General features: G+C 44.6%; 1 protein-coding gene across 1 annotated transcript in view; it reads right to left on the bottom strand.

Moving 5' to 3' along the window:
- Positions 1-17,363, bottom strand: part of PTPRT (protein tyrosine phosphatase receptor type T) — a 282,106-nt gene that overhangs the window by 115,003 nt on the left and 149,740 nt on the right. The window contains exons 8-9 of the mRNA XM_039382339.1: positions 6,551-6,752; positions 3,033-3,135 (exon numbers count right to left, since the gene is read on the bottom strand). Coding sequence (XP_039238273.1) covers positions 3,033-3,135; positions 6,551-6,752 — 305 coding nt within the window. The remainder of the gene's footprint in view (positions 1-3,032; positions 3,136-6,550; positions 6,753-17,363) is intronic.

The following is a 17,363-nucleotide window of genomic DNA, read 5'->3' as shown; positions in this document are numbered from 1 at the left end:
CTACAGTATTACTCTAAAAACGTTCTTGCAGACCATGCTCCACCTCTGTGCTACAGCAGAAGGAAATAACTCAAGAAAAAGTTACTTAACTATCTTATAGATGGATACTACCTTGGAGTCACACCCCTACATCACTCCAACTCACCAGCCCCACAACAGAGATTGCTCAGACATTGCCCTAAATCTCTGCTTGTCTTAATGCCTTCAGTACCTGAGCACAGGATGGCATCACATCCTTGAGGGGCTCTAAGCCACTTAAGTTTGTGGCAGACTTTTAAAGCACATTTTTTTATCACATTTAATAGACATGACTGGAAAATACCACACTTGTGAAAGAGAAATAAACCATGTACAACAAAAAGGCAGAACAACTGACCAGACAAAAACAAAGAAGATATATTTGAGCTCAGCTTGAATACAATTAAAAACATTGAAGAGGATAAACCACCACCTCACTCTTGTGTAATTAAGAGTGTCCCAAGGAGTTCATAGTATGTTATTCATGTGTTATTCCTGTAATGTGCTGGGTGCTGTTGACATTCCCTGCTCTGAGGGAATGTTACCTGCTTCTGCACAGGTATTTTGAGAGAATCTCACAAATGGGAGTGTGCAGAACAGACTGGAAGAAAAGGGAACAGGTTGGGAAAATAAAGGTTGGAATAACTGGATTTGTCAAGGCCAGACTAGGAACAGTCTGGATGGTTACACAGAGGAAGGTACTCCAGCATTCTCAGGCTGTCATATTTAATAAAAAGCTAAAATTCCCCCTCCCCTTTACTCCCCCTGCCTGTCCTGGTTTCCATTCACACATCTGTAAGTCAATAAAATGGACTCATAATAGGAAATAATTTTATCACTTAGATGTGGCATGTAAATATTGCCCTCTCTGCAAACATGTGTATAATGGGCTACGATGCAATTAAAGAAACCTGAGTGAAAATTTATAAAAAATCTCTACCAATTTTATATACAGATGCATTTGCTGGCAAAGGCATTATTCACTGAATGCAGTTAAACTGCAGTAAATCGACTTTGAGAAAAATCACAAGACTTTTCAATAAAAAGACAAAATAGCAACACTGTTAAGACAGCAGGTGGTAAAACGAGATACAGGAATGTTCCCCCATATAAAGAAATAAAACAAAACAGAGCTGTGTGATTTTACTGCTCTTTTCCAGCAGAAAAACATCCCTAAAGGACTCAGAAAATAGGCTCCTAAATTTGCTCATATGGGGTAGCAGAGATTGAAAGGGAAACTTTGAAATACATTACTCAGAAAAGCTAGAGAATGGATGGTGCAAGTCTTAAAGAGCAGACTTTTTTCCTGAGCCTGTCAATGCAATCTGGGGGAAAGCTGTGACACAGGCTGGACCACCAAGCCATGTAGGATATTTCATTAAATCCAGCAGTTTACCTCTGAGCAATCTGCTCCTGAATACATCCTTCAAAAGCACTAAGAACCTGTCAGTGAGGCACAGAAGCCCAGGTCACTTGGAAAGAAGGAACTAGAGGTTTTTAAAATACCAGGCAGGGAAAAAGCTTCCAAGGTCTCTTGTGAAAACTGGAGGTAAAAGCCTGAAGATCCCACAGGGAGGTAATGGATACCTGCTGGATACCACTGCAAAGCAGGACCCACTGCTTTTCTAAGTGATTCCAGTTGCTGCTCTCAGCTGAGGAGCCTGGCAGGAGGAGTGGCAGGATGAGGGGAAGGATGAATGGCCAACTGGCACTTCTGCCAGTGACAGATAAGGCAGTGCCAGCTCGGAAGGGAACTTTGCTCATCTGTGCTGGTGCCTTTCTCCATGTACAAATCCACCCTGATGGAAGAGAGCGACGAAGCACAGACCTCTAAGCCATGTTCCACAGTCAGGGAGTGTCCCAGTCCAGCATCTCATCATTAAGAGCAGGGCCCAGCTCAGAGTCAGCCAGAAGAAATGTTTTTTCTATTCCACAGGTTCCTGGGCAGCTCCCTGCCCCCAGATGACCAGGGAAGTGACTGCACCCTGTACTGGGCACTGCTGAGGCTGTACCTTGAGTGCTGTGTCCAGTTTTGGGCCCCTCACTGTGAGAAAGACATTGAGGGGCTGGAGAGAGTCCAGAGAAGGGAATGGAGCTGGGAAAGGGGCTGGAGCACAACTCCCTGACAGGAGAGGGGAGCCAGATGGTGGTCATGCTCTGCTCCCAGGACACAGGGATAGACAAGAGGAAATGGTCTCAAGCTGCACCAGAGGAGGCTCAAGTTGGATATCAGGAAGAATTTCTTCATGGAAAGGGTTGTCAAGCACTGGAACAGGCTGCCCAGGGAGGCTGTGGAGTCCCCATCCCTGAAGGTGTCCAAGGAATGACTGGTACTCAGTGCTCTGGTCTAGTTTACAAAGTGGTGATTGGTCAAAGCTTTCCCAACTTAAACGATTCTGTGGTTGTGTAACTCTGTAAATCCCCTGCTCTGTCAGCAGGACCTGCTTACCTATACTAGCAAAGCCTCACTAAATCAGAACTCCTTTTCTCTGCACCAGATTCATTCCTTCACTGTACCACCAGCCCAGCAGCAACAGCTGGATTATGTGTGTGAGAAGTGAGGTCAGACCCAGAAACTGCACAAATGCATCTGCAAGCATTGAAGACAGTTCAGGCATTCCTACAGTAGTTACAGACAGGCCTTGTTCACCATGGAAGAGAGGGCAGGATGAAGACCTGGAGCCTCCTCCACCTTCCCACAGCACCACTCAGTGCCCAGCCCCACGTCCTGCTGTGCTCCAGCCCTGCAGAGGCATCTGAAGTGCTGCTGAGAGGGTAATAACCCTGCACAGTGCCAGCAGCAATCCTTCCTGGAGGTTAACAGCAGGAGGCAAGGAGGCTGAGGCGTTTATAAAAGGAGACTGTGAAAGGCAGAATCAACAGCCGAGTTGGCCTTTTAGTCAGCGCTGGCTTTCAGCAGCTCCATTATCAGAGGAGAACGAGAGAGGCGTGAGGGAAGCCTGGGGAGGAAGGAGAGTGGGGGGAGCTGTGAAGAGAGAAGACCAAACACCCACCTGACAGGTGCTCCCCGGGACTGAGCAGGCTTCAGCATCACGGTGATGGTGGTGTCGGTCTCGTTCAGGGGCGAGTCCGTGTCGTACTCCGGCATCGACGGCGCTGCAGCAGAGCAGGGACACGTTAGGAACACACCACTCGCTCCCTTAGGTTAACACTTCCTGGAGACCATTTCACATTTCTCAAATGAAACATCAAAACACTCCCGGGTGTTACGACCAGAGTTATCAAAACTGCTTAAATATTTGGACGCTCTTTTTCTCTTCAAATTAAATGGGAATTGGCCCCCCTGGATCTTCAAGCTGGCTTTGAAAATCTTCAAGGTGGCTTTGAATTTTTAAGACTTAGCAATGCTTTGAGGTGAAATCATTCCTTCCATTTTATAGGGGAAGAAAGAAAAACAGACATGATAAAAAAACCCACTCAAGAGGAGTGAGTCAGTGGCAGAGCTGAGGAAAGCACCCAGGAATCCTGAATCTTTTCTGGCCAGTGGATTAGCCTTCTCCCATTTTAAGAGTTCTTAATACAGAGACTTAAGCTGTGCCCCCTTGATTAGCTGGAGGGTGTGTTATGGAGCACAAAAGATGAAAAGAGAGCAGCACAAATTAGCCAGGTTATTTTTGCACCCAAACCGGTGACATTTTACCCCAGTGCTTTAGTGATGCTGACTCAACAGGCAGCTGCACAGATTCCAGGGCTGCCCTCAGGCAGTTCCCAGTCATGGCATCCCCATCCCTTCCCTGACATGTTTTCCAAAGCAATACAGAAACCCAAGGAATATTCACACTCAGCCAAACTTTAGTTTCTACTCCTGCTTTGTTATCTTCTCTTAGGGTCATTCCATGAAAGTAGAAGTTTTCCTTAGGAAACACACTTTACTTATTACTTTTTCCTTCCTGTTTGGGACAAATTCATCTATTTGGGACAAATTTTACTGTGTAAGAACTGAAGAGATCACGAGGTCAGAGCAGTATCAAGTCTGTTCCAAAGATGCAAGTTTGGTTCAAGTATCTTTAAAGTACAAAGCAAACAGAAGAATTCACACAAATAGTTCACCTGTAACTCACAAGGGCAGGCTGCACTGTGGGGGATCCCATATTTAATCCTCTCATGGTGATTTCCACTTTAATCCTGTTTACAATCAGGATTTTTATCTAAATGCCTGAAAACTGTCAAGAATGGGGCTGCTATTATCAGCTCAGCTACTGACTTCCCTGTCAATAAGCCAGGGAAGAATGAATGCCAACTCCTTCAGGAGGATTTCTCTGAAATAAGGTGCTCTGCATCAAGGAGAAGCAGTGAGACATTTAAAGAAGACACATATCACCAGTGGTCTTCTGTACTAGAGATCACCACAGATGCTGGAGATCACAGACTGATTTGGGTTGGAAGGGAACTCAAAGATCCTTTTGTTCCAACCCCCTGCCATGGGCAGGGACACCTTCCACCAGCCCAGGTTGCTCCAAGCCCTGTCCAACCTGGCCTGGGACACTCCCAGGGATGGGGCAGCCACTGCCTGGAGGTGGCAAGGCCAGTTTGGACACCACAGCAAGGCTGGGCTCTGCCTTTGCAGCCTCCACCATTCTGCTCTGAAGCTTCTGCCCCAAGTGCAGCACTGCACTGGTGCCACTGAATTGTTTCTGGATTAGCTGTTGGCTACCTTGGACACCTCTCAGACCTGTTCAGTCACCCACTGTGTGATCACTGCACCTGCCACAGACAATAATAATCTTACTGTCAGACACTATATAGCTGAAAAGTAAATGGAAGAAATAGGTCTTGCCAGGCCCAGTTAAGGGTATGGAGTATAAATAACCCAGTGATCCTGGTCTGTGCTAGTCACAGGACAGCAGAATAAGATACAGTAGTTTTCTTGTGTGCTCCACACAAAACAGGTGTGTGGCACCTCACTCAACCCACAATTGGCAGAGATGTCCCTAAAATAGCAAGCCCTGCTCATCAGATGAATGAATGCCTGTTTTCCTGCCCAAAGAAAAGTCCTGAGGAATTCTGCTATTCAGTTGGGATTGAGATGCAAACAAATGTGTCCACCCATATAAACAAATATGCTCACATATTGCTACAGCACAGATGTCTTTTCGTTTTCAAACACGTACAGACTTACAAGGACATTCCAGTCAGTGCAAAAATCCTTCTCCTCCCAAATAACCTTGAGACTGCCTTTTAGAGCAACTTTAACAGTCATTTCCAAATCACTTGGAAAATGCAAATGTCACAAACTGGACCATGCAATGAGATAATCCAATGTCAGAGACTATCCTAATGCTTGCACGGAGTTTGCACCCAGCTATTGTGAGCCAGGTATTCCAAAGGTGGCAGGAAAAAAAGACAATAAACCAAGTGTGCATACAGGTAGTAGTCATGCAGGCTTCCAACACAACTTGAGCACTTATGATGGAATAATAAAATTCAAAGGAAGAGAATCAGAGGGGAAAAGCACTACCATTGTTGAGCTATTTTACTTCTCTGGTCACAAAGGAATAGAGTACATACAGTGCTGTCCCTTCACAGCAGGGTTGCACAAACCCCAACAGTCCATGCAGTTCTTTGGACACTTAATGGCTTTACTTCAAGTAATTTAGGGCTTTTGGACTAAATGTTAAGGGTTCAAACCCTGCAGATGGCCAGCAGAAGAAGGGGATGCATTTTACTTCCTTCAAGTTTACCCTGTCACTTATTGCTCACAATTTGCTTTTATTAACCAATTTTGAAAAAGGGCAGTGGAAAACACATGCTGTTGTGCCCTCTTTCCTACAGCACTCAGGCCTAATTTTAAGCATTCCAAGTGTCCTGAATGTCCCAAATGTTTATTTTGGCTTTACTGGAAAAAAAACCAGTTAAGGTAGTTCAAAAAAATGTCAGCGCTTCTCTCTGTTAGAAAAGCTATTTTAGTGCAATCAACTAAATGTTAAAATTAAAATCAACATATATCTGCCCAATATCACCTCTACCATCCCTTTTCTGATAACTAGCCTAAGTCTCCTCTTTGTTTTTTCACATGTCCTCTTTGCAATGCCTCCTTATTTTAGTGCCTTTCATATTCTTGTCTGCCTGCCTCGAGCCCTCCCTTTGCTCTTACTCATAAAAACCCCAATGAAAACAGTTTTCCTCCTTTATTTTTAGTCTCTCTGCACTATTAATTCCATTGCTTCATTACATCCATCTTGGTGCATTCTGAAAATAAAAACCACATTACTGAAGGAGCTTCCCCATCCAGGCAGATAATGCTGACAATAATTATTATAGAGGTAGGTCATTTGTACAACTAATGATGATTCTCATTTAAAACACTCCACAAAAACATTCATGGCTATTTAAGATACCCACAAATTAACCACTGCATTTGTTGCCAGATCAAACACAGGTTTAAAAATCTGCCCTATGAAATTGGGAGAGACACTGAGCTGAATATTCTTAATTGTTTTATGCACCAGCTTTAGATCTAAAGAACAAAGCACTGGAAAGTGGTTTATTTTTTATTTCTTCAAAGCAGTACCTGAAATTTTAGTTGCAATCCGAGTGGTGATGGGTGGCCCAAAGCCCTTGACTGTGCTGGCTTTGATGGTGAAGGAATATGTGGTCCCTGGGTATAATCCTACAAACAGGTGGTGGGTCTCATTCCTCAGCTTGAAGACTTTCCCCCTTTGGCTGGACAGGTCAGCACTGGGATCCAGGGATCCAACGGCCTTGTATGTAATCTGCAAATGAGGAACAAGGAAAGCAAGGTGATAAGGGGCCTATTTTTGCTCCCCTGTTTGCCATCTCTTGAAATCAGACATTGAAAACACAAGGGCAGGGATAATTTCAGTATCTCTGGTGAGCGGCTCTGTATTTGCATCCCAACGTGGCAATTTTACTTAGGGAAAAACTAATCTTTTCTCTCCACTCAAACCTCAGCATGGGCTGATCTACAACAAAAGATGCAATGAACTGCTTTTTTGTTCCAAATCTCAGAACTTCTGTAGTCAAATCAGAGCACACAGCATGACCGGCACAATTACCAGGAGAATTTCCCACACAATCCCCCACAGCATCTGAAAACCCTCGGTGCAAACATGGATACATTTTCCTTTGGAAAATCATCTTTAGCACATTTTCTTTTGGCAAATCATCTTCTCATAAGGCAGCTGAAAACAATGGCAGCAACAAAGGCTTTGTAAGTCTTTTCCTGTGCTGAGAGAACACGCTGAAATGAAATTGTACATTTAAATGAAATAAATATCACCAAGTCTTTAGATAAAAGCCCTTCTTTTTGCCTTTATTGTAAGCCAGTCACTGACATCCTTTCCCTCCCCTCACTCTGAGCCTCGGAGTGCAGATTTACATGTGGTTTACACCTGAGAGAATAAGCCAGGAGGGTTCTGGACCTGGAGAGGTGTCAGGAATACACCTGTAGCTGGTGCCAGCACACCTGGAGAGGAATCCACACTGCAAACACGCCTTTGAAATCCTGCTCCAGCTCCATCATCCCACCCAAGGAAACCCTCTGGATATACAGACACTTGCAAGCAAAACTCATGACTTATTTACCAGCCAATTCCTTGCCTGCCTTCCAAATTCAATCCAAAGGCAGCTCAGTTTCAGTAGAGCTGTCAATATAATACACTGTGCTCTGCTGCTCTCCTAACCTTTCCTGATATTATGGGATCCTCGCTTATTTGTAATGAAACACTATGAATAAATCAATGTATGTTAATACACGAAGTCTTCAATTTTTTATGAAGGTCTCCACAAGAATCTAATTCCCAGCTTTGCTTGAAAGAGCCTTTGAAAATTTTTAAGTCGCTTGTCTCGTGACAGGAGGAAAATGTTGCATTTTCAGGAAAAATAAATACCCAATGTTTAAAAAAGGGAGGTTTTAATAATAACAGGATAAATAAGAGACTGATGGTGCCAGCACAGTCAGATGGTGAAGGAACTCCGAAGGATAAAGGACAGGCACATTCCCACCAGCACAGGAGGGACAGAACACTGAGCCCAGGAGCCTCCAGCTGGACAGACATTACATACTCAGGAGGATGATTCAAATCTCAAAATTTGGCTACATGAGTCCAAATTCTGTGTAAAATGTAAACCAAGTCAACAGTACAAGTTCAAGTCTACAGGAAGCGATGAAAAAAGGCTTTATATGTTTAACTTCCAGATGTTCAGTGATATATAATTGCTGTGACAGACCATGGGGAATCAAATAAGAACAGATCACTGTAAGAAATACAGTGACCAGTTCTTGCTCTCAGCAGAGTCAGCCTCGAGCTCTTCTCTGCCTCCCTCAAGAGGGGCTGAAGTGGGGAGGAAAGTGTACACAGACACTTGCAGGAGAGCCCATGGCCCACCTCTGTGATGCCCCTTGTCATGACCACCATGAGCTGGGAGTCTCCACACTGCCACTTGTGACACATTTCTGTGGTTGAGGGACTCTGGATTTCTGTGGTTGCTGAGTGCTGATGGTCGAGCAGCAAAGCCCCGGGTGAAGCAGCTGAAGCAGCCCTGAACACAGAGCCCTCCACTTGGAAAAGGAGGCAAACCCTCTCCCAGCTCAGGGAAAATCACCATCATTTCTCTCTGCCAAGTGAGATACCTGCTGTTTCTTGGATATTAATGCTACCCTGAGTGTGGATTAACATCTGAGAGCTCTGCCTCAGTCTATCCCTCCACGGACCTCCCAGCTGAGCTGCAGCAGCTGCCACTTCAGCTGCATCCCAGCTGCCCTTGCCAGCAGCATCTCCTGCAGAGGGGGATGGCTGCTCCCTCCTGCCCTGGCACAATCCATGCTCTGCCAGCCTCAGGCTCCCCATCTATCCCAGCAACACTCCTCCCAGTGTGCCACCATCACCTCCAGTCAGTGGTACTTCCTCACTGGAGTATCTGAGCTGCACCGTATGGATCTGTGTGAATCCACGTCCCTGCATCAGATTTCTCCTGGAGAAATAAAGATGCTGCAATACATCACTTATATGTTCTTTTTCATATGTAAGTGTATCCTGCACCAAATTATAACCAGCTGAAAGGAAGACATTAAGAAATTGCCACTCCTCTTAACTGATTTAAACTAAATTTTCTGAAGCAAGGGAAACTGCGGGGAACTAGAGAGTGAAAAATTTTCAAGAAGAAACCACGGAAATTTCAAACTTTGGAGTCATTTATAAAAGCACAAAAACATGTCTGGAGAAGAAATACTTTCCTGGAACAAGAAGGATGCTGAAAAAAAAACACCTGCTCTTGTGGTTCCTATGCTGAGTATTTATCTTAATTTCTTGTTCCAAGTGTCAAAGCATTTCATAACAAAACAAACAAGAGATTCTAATCTAAAAAAATGAGATGACTCAATCGCTAGAAAGCAGCTGTTCTAAATTATAATAAAAAAATCTATTTTAAAGACAAGCCATGTCATCTAATACTTGTGCTTTCTGGGGAAAAAAGAAAAAGAAACAATATTAATAATTTAAATGCTTAAAAACCTACAAAGAAAACAAACAGGAAAATACTCAGAAATATATTTGAGAATATAATTCTAACTGGAAATATTGAAAATATTTATTTGCACTCTGATGTAGAATAAATGCAAATACAAAGATGAGGAAATTTCTCACAGGACTGAAACTCTATGTTTTTTAACCACCCTCCTGTTATCTCCTGCACACCAGGCGCTGCCTTAAGTGGAAAGTTGCCTTTCCTCTACAAACTGGAATGTCTGTCCCATGTTTACATATGGAATGGAGAGTTTACATATTGGTTCCAGCGGAACTTAATGATCCCAAGGAAGGTTTTAGTGGCCAACACTACAATGGTTCCAAACACAGCAAAAACAGGCAAAGAAATACACATTAAAAAATCCTAAATCTTCCTGGGAATCTCCTTCATGGAGCTCATGAAACACTTCTCAAACTGAAGCAATGAGAGAAGCAAATCTGGAGAAATCAGCACGTCAGATGGTGAAGGAACTCCGAAGGATAAAGGACAGGCACATTCCCACCAGCACAGGAGGGACAGAGCACTGAGCCCAGGAGCCTCCCAGCTGGACAGGAATCACACACTCAGGAGGAGCACAGAGGATTCAAATCCTCTGCAAAATTTGGCTACATGAGTCCAAATTCTGTGTAAAGTGTAAACCAAGTCAACAGTACAAGTTCAAGTCTACAGGAAGCGATCAGAGAAGGCTTTACATGTTTACAGGTGTTCAGTGATATATAATTGCTGTGATAGACTGTGGGGAATCAAATAAGAACAGATCACTGTAAGAAATGGGATTGTTAGCGAGTTCACTGCTGGATCCTAATTATTTATATCCTTTATAATCTATATAAATACGTGATACAGCATCCAAACTATGCCAGTGCCCCACTAACCAGAGGCATCCCCTCTTATTCCATCCTTCTTTCTGTTTTTCACCCATTTTAAACCTTGGAATATTAACTCCTTGAAATCACCGAGCTGTGTTAACCACCACAGGGATGTAGATATATAATATTGAGAGCTTAAGCACAGCTCTTCTCTCCTTCACAGAGCCCAATTTAACACAATTTGCCAGGGAGATGGGAATGCTTTGCTAACTGTCATTGTCTGCAAAACTTCTCTTACAAGGGCTTATAAAACTTTCACGGGGAAGGGAAAGACCACAGCAGGGGAATTAACTAAACTAGGAAGCACAAGGTTATTTTCCACTGCAAATGTTTCTTCAGAAGAAAACACATAATTAAAAAAATAACAAAAATAATCCCCCCTTAACCCACTTGGATTTTTCCAAAAGCCCAGAGGATTTCTTGCAACCAGACAAGTTTGGTGAATTTTACTCCTTCTTTGCACAGTGAGGGAAGAGAAGGCTTTGTCCTGTGCTTTTTGAAATAAAATTATCATCAGGTGTGGTTGAAAATTAGAGGTTAAAAAGATCCCTGTACAAAAAGAGGGTTCATATTGTTAAAAATGTGGTAATTAAACAGTGAAATGGACCATCAAGCAAAGTGATAAATTACACTTTGGTTTTAGGAGTTCCTCTGGAAGGACATATTATGGCACAATCACAAGGCCACAAGCTTAATACAAGAACAAACCATGATAAAGATCTCATGACTTCACTGAAATGGCCCTTGCCCTCCACTACTAAAATCCTTTGGGACCCCTGGATGGCTGTTCAAATTCTCTTTAATCCTCCTAAGTAAATAAATTAACAGGACAGAATATTCCGCTCAAAGCACAGCTGATATATCCATTCAGCCTTCCCACACATTCGATACCTTCCAGTGAGCTTTCCCACTGAGGGGGAACAGAGCTGTCAGGATTTTGTGTGTTCAGAACCCTAAAACTGAGGGCAGCAAACTCCAGTGTCTCAGGACTGAGAGCTTGCCAGTCAAGGCAAAAAAAAAAAAAAAAAGCTCCTATATTTCTTCCCACACCAGTTGATCCCAGTATGCAGAGCACTTCATCTTATATCTTTTGCCATGTAGAATTAATCAACCCCAGCGAGCAGAATTTTGCTCTTTACAACCATATCCACCATCAACCATCAGGACTTTAAGCTTCCCCTCTGATTTTAGCAATTGCAGCCTGTTCCCATGCAAATGGTAAGAGCTGCTGTTAAATCACACACTACTTTGTGGATACATTATACAACCTTATATCTATTTTCCATTTTAGTGACAGCCTGCACAGCAGTTTGGGGAAGGCATTTAAAACCTATAAATCCATTACATTATTCCCCTACATTTCCACTGACGTTTTATATTCCTGTCTTTATAAAACAGCCCATCCTGCCTCTCCACACCCTCACACAACCCCTAATACTTGGGGACGCTTTGGAGATGACAAGTAGCTGCCACATCCATCCATCCATCCATCCATCCATCCATCTATCTATCTATCTAAAATGGTATTTTCCCCCCTTTTTCACTTAGTAGTGACTCAAGACTGAAAAAAACCTCTTGCTATGGACAAGAGAGGAGCCAGAAGGAGGAACATGACACAGCCGCTGTTTGCAGGACTCTGCCAAGGTCAGGAGTGGGGTCTGCAGGACACCCTGACTACTGTCTCTCCCTTTACTGAGCCAGAAGAAAAGGCAGCTTCTCCTGACTTCTTGCTGCTTTTTGAACTCATCCCTGTCTTGTGAAGCAAGACCTTTTTTACCTGTTGGTTCTTGTCATATCCTGCTGCACAGAGGGGCACAGGGAGGTGGGTGCACCGGGAATAAGGATCCCAGGGGACTGTCACAGATGTCAGCTCCTCCAAGGCTGCTCAGTGACCAGGAGAGGAGGAGGACGCACCACCCTGTGTGACCAGAACAGCCCATGAGCTGGAGTCACTCCCACACCAGGGCTGGGCTCAGCCTCCCCTGCCCCAGGGGACTGTGTCCTGTCACCATGTCCCCTGACTCAGCTGGCAGAAAGGGCTGGTACCAAACCCACTGAAATAACAAAATAAAGCCACTGACACCCCAGAAAATGAAAACTGCAGACCATTCCCAGCTTTAATTCCTTTCTTTTTTGAAGTGGCATCCCCTGGAGAGGCACTTTTCACAAAGGCAGGGAGTGCTATGACAAGAGGGAATGACTTAGACCAGACATTATGAAGAAATTCTTTACTATAATGAGGCCCTGGCACAGGTTGCCCAGAGAAGCTGTGGTTGCCCCACCCCTAGAAGTGTCCAAGGCCAGGTTGGAGAGGGTTTGGAGCAACCTGGGCTAGTGGAAGGTGTCCCTGCCCATGGCAGGGGGTGGAATGAGATGGGCTTTAAGGCCCCTACCAACCCAAACCCTTCTGTGATTCTATGACTCTCATTTTGAAAACCACTTCACTAGAGAGACACTGCTACTTCCCAACTGCATAATCCTCTCTGGAATCAGAGTTACTCCTATTTAACCAGAAGACAGCCAGGCAGACTCAGTTGCTTATGAGCCTGACTTAGTGGTGTTTAAATCCTCCTTAGTACAGCTTTAGAAAAGCTCAGTATTGAGCTGCCTGGAGCTCACACCAGTGCACTCACACCCGACTGCAAAGCAGAGCATCCCTGTGAGAGCCAGGCTGGGGTCCTGCCTGCCCAGCACCTGCAGGCAAACAGGTACTTACTTCCCCCCTGTGCTTTCCTACACCACTCACTTCAAATTCATAACAGGGCTGGCACAGAACTTCACAAACAGACAGGAAATAATTTTGTCAGGGGCAAAGCGTGATTTTCCAGGGCTGGAAAACATTATGCAATTCAGAGGAGTGCAGAGATAAGGGAGTCAGGTATCACAGAGAGCACTGGATGTGTTTCACAGGCTTCAGCACTGCAGATGGAGGGGAGGGGAAACCAACTGCAAGGCTTCCTGATTGAAAACACCTCGGGAAACAATAGGCTATTTCGTTTTAAATCTTGCCTGACATATTCCACTCCATGCTTTAATAAAGCCTACAGGAAAACTTCATTTTCCCCCCGCATCCCAAAAATAAACACACATCAACTGACGCGTTCAAGTCTGACAGAAATATCCTTGAACTCAAACTTATCCAAACATATTCCACTCATTTCCCTGGTTGCTGCCTCAGGGAAGCAGTGTTCCTCCAGCCAGGTGTTAAGATGCCAAATGCAATGTGAGTTAACCAGGAAAATTACTTTTATCATAGAATTACACAATGGTTTGGGTAGGAAGGGACCTTAAACATCATCTCATTCCAACCCCTGCCATGGGCAGGAACACCTTCCACTAGACCAGGTTTTTATGATGGAATAAAACCAGCTGTGGCTCGTGGTGTCTGCTGGAAATGTTTTATTTAGAATTCAGCATGTCCAGAGGGTGTACAAGGTGAAGGTTTTCTACTGAACACCTCACTTGCTACCATTTCAGGCACCACTGACCCTCCAGAAATTTTGCAAGGCTTCTCCTTAGTCCTTACTACATATGGATTTATTCTCACATAGTGAACAGCGAGTTTCCAAAACACATCCTTCTGAATTGCAGTGTATATTGTTCATAAGATACCTAACAACAAAAGCAGCTTCAGATTTCAATGTAAAGAACAGCAAGGAAGAGAAGACTGAGAAAACTGAGAGGGGATCTCCTCAATACACACAAGTATCTCAGAGGTGGGTGCTGAGATGATGGTGCCACACTCTTTTCAGAGGTGCCCAAGGACAAGACAAGGAGTTATGGCCATAAACTAAAACACATGAAGCTGCAACTCAGTATGAGGAAGAACTTCTTTCCATGGAGGGTGGTGGAGCACTGGAACAGCTGCCAAGGCAGGTTGTGGAGCCTTCCTCTCTGGAGACATTCCAAACCCACCTGGACATGTTCGTGTGTAACCTGATGTAGGTGACCCTGCCTTGGACTGGATGATCTCCAGAGGTCATTCTGGATTCTGTAAAGAGCTATTCCCAACCACATCTTTCCCTTCCTGCCTTCTAGCTGAACCTGACAACAAGAGGATTCACAAGATGCTTTTAAAATTATAAACACATTCCTTACACAAATCGGCCCAGCACCACCAGTGAGTGTGATGTGGCTTCTCCCCAGTCCCTGCTCACCAGGCTGAGGAGGAAGGTTTAATGCCCCCTCCTCTTCAGTGACATCTCTTAGCACCAGGTCTTTAGCTGGATAAGGACAATTAACACTTCTAATTCAAACCTGACAAGCCAAAACCTTTCCCAGCCTGAACCTTACTGAAGAATGAAAATCAGCTCTTCCCCCCCACAGCCTCTTGCTTGAGGTCACTCTCAGAATGACACTTCCACAGTAAAACACCACTGCATGGACAGCTACTGATGCTTTAAGAAGCTGATGCAATACAGGGAGTGAATTACAAAGTCACTGTCAGCTGAACCCAACAGCAAAACTCGGGTCCAGATCTATGAAACAGAGCCCAGGTTTTTGTTACACTGCCTTTCCTGCAGAAATCTTTACTTTCTGCCATTAATTCTACATTTAATCTTGGCAAACCACAGTCCCAGCAGACAACCAAAGATCTTTCCGTTTGCTTTCCTAAAGGTGAAACATAACTGTTGTTTTGTACAATTGTAAGCAGATTCTCAGAGATTCTCCTCCTGCAATAAAGATGCCACTCCAGGTTCCCAGCCACATGGAGACTGGCACTGTCCCCACTCCTGTTTACAGCATGACTGCGTGGTAACACTTGCCACTTCCAGTTCCTGGTAGCAAACAGAGTGCAAATCATAAACAACCAGGGGCTGGGATGTGGGTTATACATTTGATTTCAAGTTCAAAGCCAAGAGTGTCGGAGGTGGAGGACTCAGATCTGTGTTTTTGCATCAAAGCATGCAAATATTTTGTCTAGCTCACCTCCATCTTCACATTCCAGCACCAGTCTCACTTGGGTGTGAAAGATAAGACGTGAAGAACATAAGGAATCCCATCTTTTTCACATATATTATCAGAGCTTCTTGTTTTCTTGAAGAGAACAGGAGAGAGGCACGATCCCTCTTGGCTGTTGTTCAGTGGGATTTGAAGGAGGGCAATATCAGTGACTGCATTCAAAGAATCCCAGAATGGTTTGGGTTGAAGGGGACTTTAAAGCTCATCCAGTCCCACCCCCTGCCATGGGCAAGGACACCTTCCACTAGCCCAGGTTGCTCCAAGCCCTGTCCAACCTGGCCTTGGACACTTCCAGGGATGGGGCAGCCACAGCTTCTCTGGGCAACCTGTGCCAGGGCCTCCTCACCCTCACATGGAAGGATTTCTTCATAACATCCAATCTAAACCTGCTCTCTGGCAGTTTAAAGCCATTCCCCCTTGTCCTGTCACTCCAGGCCCTTGTCCACAGTCCCTCTCCAGCTCTCTTGGAGCCACTTTGGGCACTGGAAAGTGCTCTAAGTTCTCCCTGGAGCCTTCTCATCTCCAGGCTGACCCCTGATTGCTTGAGGTGACCTCTTCCAATATGGTCAAATCAACCTGATACCTACAGGCATTACAAAACAAACCTCTCTGGGTGCAGGCTCCTGAAGGCAGGAGTGCAGTTCTTAGCAAACATCCCACCTGCCCTGCCTGCAGGATATGATGGAAACGGAGGCACGTGGGAATCAACCCCTGAACCACACAGGGATGCTGGGAAACACCCTGGCTTCACCAGTTAGAAACAACAACCAGTGGAAAAGGCAAACCAAAGCGTGCACTTTTTTCAGCAGCTTACTGAAACAGGTTATCACGTAGAGGGCGGAGGGGGAAAAGGTGTCGGATCAGCAAATTCAAGGCACACGTTCCCATCTTCCACAAAATACCTTTTTTTACAATGACAGGACAAGGGGGAATGGTTTTAAGCTGAAGGAGCATAGATTTAGATGTTAGAAAAAATTCCTCCCTGTGAGAGTGGTGAGGCCCTGGCACAAGTTGCCCAGAGAAGCTGTGGCTGCCCCATCCCTGGAAGTGTCCAAGGCCAGGTTGGACAGGGCTTGGAGCAACCTGGGCTAGTGGAAGGTGTCCCTGCCCATGGCAGGGGGTGGAATGAGATGATCTTCACACTCCCTTCCAACCCAAACCATTCTGTGGTTCTGTCAAAGTGATCAACCCTGCCACAGACTGAAGGGGACCAACACAGAAGCAAAACCAGCACAGACTGGTCAGATCAGAACTTAACCCTCAAACCAGGCCATGTGAAAGTCTTACAAAGGTCTTCATACTCTTAATCCACAAAGATTCCATAAGAAGCTTGGCTGCACACCTGAATACACACCAGCAAGGGACTGACAGCAGGAGGAACACTTTGTACAGGAACACCAGTTGGAAGCACCCAAGCCAATATTCTGAGCCCAGCAAACCTCTCACACACATTTACTTCCTCTCCTGCCAAGGGAATCTTAAGTGCATTTCTACATTCTCATCTCAAAAGCAGAGGATGATTGAATGAAGCTCTGAGCCCCTTTCTTATCCCAAGATCAACCTATGAACACTCACACAAAAAATTTAAAATTCTTCAGTGAAGGAATTGCAGAGGACTGAGGAGGAGAACTCACTTGTACATCCTTTTGATACAATGTTTGGCCTATCTTTCCTCTTTCACACAAACATCCCTAAATCAAACTTTACTTTTCTATTTTGATTTTTTGGTCCTTTCTTTTTGGCCTGGATCTTCCAATTTTCAGACTTAGGGCAGAACTGAAAACATCTCAAACCCCAAATACCCCTGAATAACATTTGAGAGTGAGTATGTTTTTTTGGCTTTGTGTGTCAAAACAATGACTCTGAGAGCAGTTTTACAGCTGTCTCTCAAGTTACACCACCAAGTTGTCCCAACTTTGGATTTTTCTCACCAGGAAGATAAAAAAACAGCTCTGTGGAGTAAGGGAAGGATGAAAACAGGCTGTGCAATTTTCAAACCCATTTTCC

This window comes from Pipra filicauda, unplaced genomic scaffold (genome assembly GCF_003945595.2).
Source record: "Pipra filicauda isolate LSUMZ 115617 unplaced genomic scaffold, ASM394559v2 scaffold265_size1292809_pilon, whole genome shotgun sequence".
Lineage (NCBI taxonomy): Eukaryota > Metazoa > Chordata > Aves > Passeriformes > Pipridae > Pipra > Pipra filicauda.
This window is presented reverse-complemented; position numbering and strand designations above follow the sequence as displayed.